The sequence below is a fragment of the Rutidosis leptorrhynchoides genome, chromosome 10 (genome assembly GCF_046630445.1).
Source record: "Rutidosis leptorrhynchoides isolate AG116_Rl617_1_P2 chromosome 10, CSIRO_AGI_Rlap_v1, whole genome shotgun sequence".
NCBI classification, from domain to species: Eukaryota; Viridiplantae; Streptophyta; class Magnoliopsida; order Asterales; family Asteraceae; genus Rutidosis; species Rutidosis leptorrhynchoides.
Genome location: NC_092342.1, coordinates 84,599,188 through 84,607,161, shown reverse-complemented (window position 1 = coordinate 84,607,161; position 7,974 = coordinate 84,599,188). Strand labels below are relative to the sequence as shown.

The 7,974-nt window shown below is 41.8% G+C and overlaps 1 protein-coding gene across 1 annotated transcript; it reads right to left on the bottom strand.

Moving 5' to 3' along the window:
* Positions 1–5,601: 5,601 nt before the first annotated feature.
* LOC139870415 (uncharacterized) lies at positions 5,602–7,674 on the bottom strand. Its single transcript, XM_071858225.1, has one exon. The coding sequence runs from the start codon at positions 7,672–7,674 to the stop codon at positions 5,602–5,604; it is 2,073 nt and encodes a 690-aa protein (XP_071714326.1).
* Between the last annotated feature and the right edge of the window lie 300 nt (positions 7,675–7,974).

Sequence of the window (7,974 nt, the reverse complement as noted above, 5' to 3'; positions counted from 1 at the left end):
TCACACCCGTAACAAACATGTGAGCGAAACACGGCTATCGCCTCACTAATCCCACCACATGGTCCTCACGACCCCACCATTGACGTATAAAATGACCGATAGTTCCCGCAACATGGTCCTTACGACCCTACCATTGGTGTATCAAACAACCAATAGACCACACGACACGAAGGCTGGCCGAAAACACACGCGCCCTAGTGAATCCGAACTACACGCGACTCACTACCTTCACCACAACAACAATCGGGAATGGCCGAACTACACGCGCCATAGTGAATCCGAACTACACGAGAGTCACTATCCTGGAGGAATGACCGAACTACACGAGTCATTTGTGAATCCGAACTACACGAGACTCACTCCTCAATATAATGATCGAAACCACACGAGTCATTTGTGAATCCGAACTACACGAGATTCACTTCCACAATACAATGACCGAAACCATACGAGTCATTTGTGAATCCGAACTACACGAGATTCACTTCCACAACATCGAGGTTGGCCGAACTACACGAGCCTTAGTAATCCGAAACCACACGAGATTACTACCTCAGTAAGATGACCGAACTACACGAGTCACCATGAATCCGAACTACACGAGATTCATTTAGTTAAGATGACCGAAACCACACGCGTCATAGTGAATCCGAAACCACACGCGATTCACAATCTCAACATAGGAATGGTACTCGCATTTCCCACTGGTACTCGCATTTCCCGATAGTGTTACACCATACCGACATAACACTACTCCCTTGATGAAGTCAGCGGACCCCGAAGGTCATACTCCACCAATCTCAACACCGGATGAAGTCAGCGGACCCGAAGATCATGCTTCACCGATATAACACCACGCTCATGATGAAGTCAGCGGACCCCGAAAGTCATGCTCCACCAATCACGTATTCCCATGATGAAGTCAGCGGACCCTAAAGATCATGCTTCATCAAACAACCATACCATAATCGAGCAAGAACCACCTATACCAAACATAGGTACCAAACAATAATTCTCCACAAGAGAACCCGACACACACCTCCCTTAACCGGAGGATTTCACCTTGCTCGCCAAACACGTCCATTATCTCTCAACGAGATTTACCACGTTACCACCTCGGTGATGATTCAAATCCAAACCATAAGTACAATTTATCCGAAATTGTACTCTACCACAAATCGACCCAACCAGGTCTCGACAACATTTTCCGGATCTACCAATAGCATCATCCGAAATCTCACACTAAAAACTTCCTCGTGCGGGAGTGTAACTCCCCCACTTAGAACCACGTTCCATATCCACAACTCGTACAACCGCACAATGCTACCACAGGTAGACTTTACCAACAATTGGACTCACACGACCCATTACCACATCTTGCACCAACCTTGAGCACACGAAGGATTTTAACCAACCCTTAAACACTTTGTACGAAAAGTGTACCGCAACACAATCGGAGTCGAACTCTACGCTAGTAGGTATAAAAGAGGCACCTAATGTCGCGTCATAAAGACTCCATTACCAACACACATCGAGATTTAAAACACTCGATCTCAAGGGCTCCAACCAACCGACGAACCTCATGATTCGTCACTTCAACATCAAAGCGAACACGCGCTTAACAACCAAACACCAAAACCATTTCCGTGGCTTGGTAGAAACGTTTCCCAAATACTAAGGAATGCTTGGTTGCACCAAGTCTTACGCCCTTTGCCCGTCAATCAATCATCAACATAGGGTACTTCCATTAGGAACGTCACCCATAGCATAACATGCACAACAAAGGCACGTAACTCAAACTCAAACTGCATTTAATAAATAATCAAAAGACATATTTATCAAAATTAAACGTACCTTAACGTCTCCTGGCCGCACCCGTCCCCGCTAACTTGGGACATTCCGACTTACGATGTCCTTCTTTTTGGCAATTGAAGCACACCATACCATCACCCTTTGGTACCGAACATTCCCAAGACTTGTGACCCCTCACGCCATAATTGTAACATCTAGCCACACTAGAATCCGACATACCCATTCGCGTGCCACCCGTGCTCACACTCGGACCCTTAGCCCTCTTACTCGGAGCACCATAAGAAACGACCCTTCGCTCACTTGAAGGTTTACCCTTTTTCGATCGTGAATACGACTCGAAACCTCTAGCCAAGTCGAATAATTCCGAAAATGATATCGTTTGACCCCGGCTAATTTTACTTTTCAAGTCATCATTCAAAGTCCGATAGAAATCCCCCATTAACAAACGATCATTCCCCAAATACTCCGGACAAAAACGAGCCTTCGTCATAAAGGTCGTCTTGAGAGTACTCAAATCCATAGATCCTTGTCGCAAATTTCGCAACTCATTACGCAATTCCCACAAATCGGCCGAAGTCCGGAACTCCTCGAAGAATTCCTCCTTAAAGTCGTCCCACGATAAAGCCATAAACGTCTCGCCACCGACAAGATCAATCTTACCATCCAACCAATCCCTTGCCCTACCCCGCAACAAACTTGTAGCGAGTCTCGTCTTTCTCTCGGGAGGGCAATTAATAGTACGGAAACACCCTTCGACGTCCGAAATCTAAGTTGTGCTTACCAAAGGATCCGGCTTTCCGTCATACATCGGGGGTTTAGTCCTCATGAAGCTCTTAAGATAACGCTCCATTTCACCACTACTTTGAAGTTCGGAATACCTCATTTCCATTCTTTCTTCTAACGCACCCATTTGCTCCGCGACGGCGGCCGCAACCCTAGTGTTAAACTCCGCGTCATTCGCCTCGGTCTCGTTTCGCGTCGTCATTCTAAAGAATGCAAAACGATTAGTCCACGAACGTGTAAAACCGTACGCACGACACAGCCCCATCTTGCTAAACACTCATCGTACATCACTTGTTAGACACGATTTGCACCCGTAATAAGGTTTGCAAGTTCTTATTACGCACACATGCCGCATCGACTCGTTAGTACAACGACCGTCTCGCTCGATGATATACACAAACACAACCAAAATTTTACGCGGTACAAACACACGCGAGAATTATTATCACAACACAACAACATATTAATAATATCCGCATTACTAATATAAACGTTAGTCAACCTATAGCCAAGGCACTAACCAAACCCATTCCGACCCGTAATCCTACAAGTCCCGCAACAATTTAAGCACACACAAGTCTAAGTCTAGGCACCTATCTCAAGTCACCTAAATCCCTTAGACCATGCTCTGATACCACTTGTAACAACCCAAACCAACCCGCGATTTAAACCGTGTAAAATTACAAACAAAATTTTTTTTTTGCTGAACTGCCACCTGGCGCGGCGCGCCACCAGGGGTGCGCGGCGCGCCAAACCTGTCTGTCCGGAAAGTCTTTAAACGCGAAAATGTTTGACTAGTTCCCGACATATTTAGGCGTAACGCTTTTAACCCCATGTTCCATATATAAAAACTAGCACGTTCTATTAATAAAATTATATTTACGAAGCGGGGCCCACATCGACCCAAATTACCCTTTAAGTATCAAAATACAATTTTCGACCATAAGACTTTTAATACAAAACAAAGCCGAGCATGGCGATTGGGGATACGCTACCCAATCCTAATAAATCCAAAAGCAAGCCTTCTACGCAAACTATGCAAGTCCTCTAATCCTCGCGCTTACCCGAGCCACCATCCGCATGCAATCTATAAAAAGAGTCAACAACGAGAGGGTAAGCTAACGCTTAGTGAATGATAATATACTACATACATATATATGTATAAAATGGACACGCCACAAAATAACAAATACCGCATACCGAGGCATCCATATATAAGGCACTACACTAAGCATACCGTACGATCTCTAAGCAACGAGCTAAAGATACAACAACAATATAAGTTCACCAACGACGATGTGAACAACGCCAAATAGCTACACCCGGAGGGTTAGCTACAACACAACAATACATTAATATATAACAATGTAAACGAACAAGGTTAACACCTTAACCCAATACCGAGAACCAAATACCACAATGAAGATTGGCCGAACTACACGAGCCTTAGTAATCCGAAACCACACGAGATTACTATCTTCACAACATCGAGGTTGGCCGAACTACACGAGCCTTAGTAATCCGAAACCACACGAGATTACTACCTCAATAAGATGACCGAACTACACGAGTCACCATGAATCCGAACTACACGAGATTCATTTCTACAATACAATAAGATGACCAAAACCACACGCATCATCGTGAATCCGAATACACACGCGATTCACTTCTCAATATTATACCCTTCGCCATTGGGGTTATATCAACCACATCACAACCACGTGTGATAATGTACACGCGAACGCGTACTTCGCCAAAGATGGTCAACCAAAACGCACAACCGTGCCAATTGGACTCATACAAAAGTCCATCAAATCCATCTATATGTGAAGTGAGCTCTATAACCGAGAATCACTTCACCCGACCCGCACCCATCCTACACATACATATGCACATAGGATATTATCACTTACCTTGAAGTCTTGAAGAATGCTTCCAAGTAATCCGCAACTCGCCAATGGAAAGTACCTATTCCATTATCACAATTACAACAATACACTTAGAGTAGATTTACAAATCAATCCAATTCGTCACTTAGTGCAATTTCGACCCAAATGCACTTCCAAGCACAAACCGTGCCCAAAACTAACCAATAATCACTAACACAAGTGAGAATGGTCCTAATACGCCAATTAAACCCGAACTCAAGTGTTAAACACGCGTCATACCCATTTTGACACTAAAACCCTAGTTTTGACCCATTAAGTCAAAATCTCACCATTTACAAGTTTTAACACCAAAACACATTTAACTCGGTTTAATACTTCAACTTAATCCATTTTAAGTTTATAAACCTCATTAAATCGCCAAATAGGTCATAATCACCACCAAACCCTAATTTGACCCAAAGTCACAATTAGTCAACCAAATAACCTTAAATGGGTTTCAATACTTCCATAATCACTAACTTAAGTGATTAAACTCAATTTCAAGTCCTAAACATGGTCAATTAGTTCACCAACCCAAAATCCACCAACAATTAACAATAAACCCAATTACTAGCATCACTAAACCCATTTCATCATCTAAAAGGGTTTTTCATCAAACTAACTCAAACCCTAACTTGAATATCAAATCAAATAGATGAAATTCGGAGTTTGAGCTTACCAATACTATCACCGCGTAGCCAAGAACGAGAGGAACAACTTTAGAACCCGAGCTTTTGATCCAAACGGCCTCCTTCTTCTCCAAAACCCCAAATCTCTCTCTAGAATCTCTCTCTCTCTCTCTCTAGATAGTTGGGAGTGATGAATGGATGTGAAAATGATCCAAAACTGATCCAAACCAGCTAATATGGCTCACAAATCCGGCCCCAAGTGAAATTACCCAAATACCCTTCATTTAAACCAATTAAAACAAAGGATTCTGTCAGCGCCAAATGGCGCGGCGCGCCCCAAACCCGCGCGGCGCGCAATCCTACTGAAACAGTTTCTTTTGCATTTTAATTTATATACAATAAAACCCACACCCTTGAACACCATAATACACAAGTAAGTAAGATAATTATTCGGGTCTTACATCTTCACTAAATTTCCTTACATCCTTTTTCTCTTTCACATCTGGTGCATGCTTTTGAACCTGTTCATGGTTAGTATCCAACACAAAACAATCCTCGACATTCGGTGTATGTAATGAATTAAAAATATTAATCGTTGATCTCTTATTACCAAAAGAAATGTCCATTACCCAGGTTCTACAATTGATAAGAGCATCAATTGTAGCCAAAAATGGACGACCAAGAATGATCATCGATTGGGTCTCCCTAAAAGTGGTCTCAATGTCCATGACTATAAAATCTACGGGGTAATAAAAATCTTCAACTTTCACAATCACGTTTTCTAACATACCCCTTGGAGTTCTAAATGACCGGTCCGCAAGTTGGATGAGAATATCAGTTTGTTTTATAGTTCCCAACTCGTACCGTTCAACAAGACTCGATGGAAGTATGTTAATACTAGCCCCCAAATCCAATAAAGCCTTTTTGACATTAACATTACCCACCGTAACCGAAATTAATGGTGTCCCCGGGTCCTTAAACTTCGGTGGAACCGCACTCACTTTTTCAGTTAATTTTACCTTTTTGGGCAATGATGCATTTAGTTTCCGTTTTTGAACACACAAATCTTTTAAAAATTTAGCATATGCAGGGATTTGTTTGATTGCATCAAGAAGTGGGATATTGATTTTTACTTGTTTAAACGTTTCCCACATATCATCTGTTTTTGGTCCCTTTTTCCCATAAGGGAATTGGTTTGGGGACTCCAAAGCCTCGGAAAATGGAATAGTATTAGTCTCCATATTCGTTTCCTCAAACTTTTCAACTACCGGTTTTTCAACATTTAACCCAACCCCAAAATCCACCGAAACTTCATTAACATTATTACTCAAATCATGTAAAATAGGAGACTTACCTGGACCATACTCGATTTCTGATTTCCTGGGAATTTTTACCTTGTTATCATATGCCTTTCCATTTCTTAAAGTGCCCACCATGTTCACTTCATGTCCTCTTCTTTGTGATTCATGATTCGGGTTAAGCAATGTATAACTCGAAATTGTATCCGATTCTCGTGTTGCCTTTTTCTCCGCGACTTGACCAATTTGCTTACCCAATGCCGCAATTGACTTATTTTGAATTTCCAAGGTCTTCTTCATCTCTTCCATGAATGACTCCATCCTAGCATCCGTGGTTGAGGATTGACTTTGTTGATTATTTTGAGACACGTTTTGGTTTTGCCTTTGGAATTGGTTGTTGTCCGAGCTAAAGTTTGGATGATTTCTCCATCCTTGGTTGTAGGTGTTGGAATATGGATCATATTTTCGCCCTTGAATCTCGTTCACTTGCTCATCCATCCCTAATGTTATCCCCTTTTTGCAACCGTTTGCATAATTAGATGGATCTCCACAATTTGAGCACACATCCCGAACCTGCACAGAATTAACACTACCACCCTGGTTCGGGTTATTAAACATGGGAATAAACATCTTTATCTCATCTAATTCCTTTTCTAAATTCCTAGTCAAACCTCCCGAGTTAGAAACGTGGTTAACATGGAAAGGATTGTGAGTTTGCCGTGCAACCGAAGCTTGGGTTTTTGAACCCTTGCTCAATTGCTCAAAAAAAGCCCATTCATCCTCACTACTTCGAGTCATAAATACACCACCACTAGCCGCTAATAGGAATTGTCTATTTTGCGAGTCAAGACCATCATAAAAAACTTTGACAAGTTCCCATTTCGGTATTTCGTGGTGGGGACAAGATCTAAGTAATTCTTTCAGACGTTCGTATGCTTCATGAAAAAGTTCACCTGGCAATTGCCTAAAAGATTTTATTTGCATACGCATATCTGAAGTTTTACTTATCGGGTAGAATTCCTCAAGGAATTTCTTTTTCATCACTGCCCAAGTAGTGATACTCCGGGCGGGTAAAGACAAAAACCAACGTTTTGCTTTATCTTTTAAAGAATAAGGAAATAGGCTAAGGCGTGCCTTTTTATCCGTGAACCCGTTTACCTGATTTATAGCACAAATCTCATTGAACTCGGTGATATGCTCATAAGGTTCTTCCGTTGCCATACCTCGGTAGTTTGGCAAAATAGAAATCAATTGAGGGCGAACCTCAAATCTTCTGTTGTTATCCGCATTCGGAGCGGGATAAACAATTGGCGAGTGATCTTCGATAAATTCGCATTGAACAATAACTTGAAAAATTCATAAATCAAAAGACTTTTTCAAAACAAATTATGAATCACAATAATACTTGAATGAAATCATAAATATACAATTGTTCAATGGAAGGAATAAAGTAAGGAGATTAGCCTTGCATGTTGGTGATGATGTACACGATGATAGAAGGATGAATCATGATGAACGCGC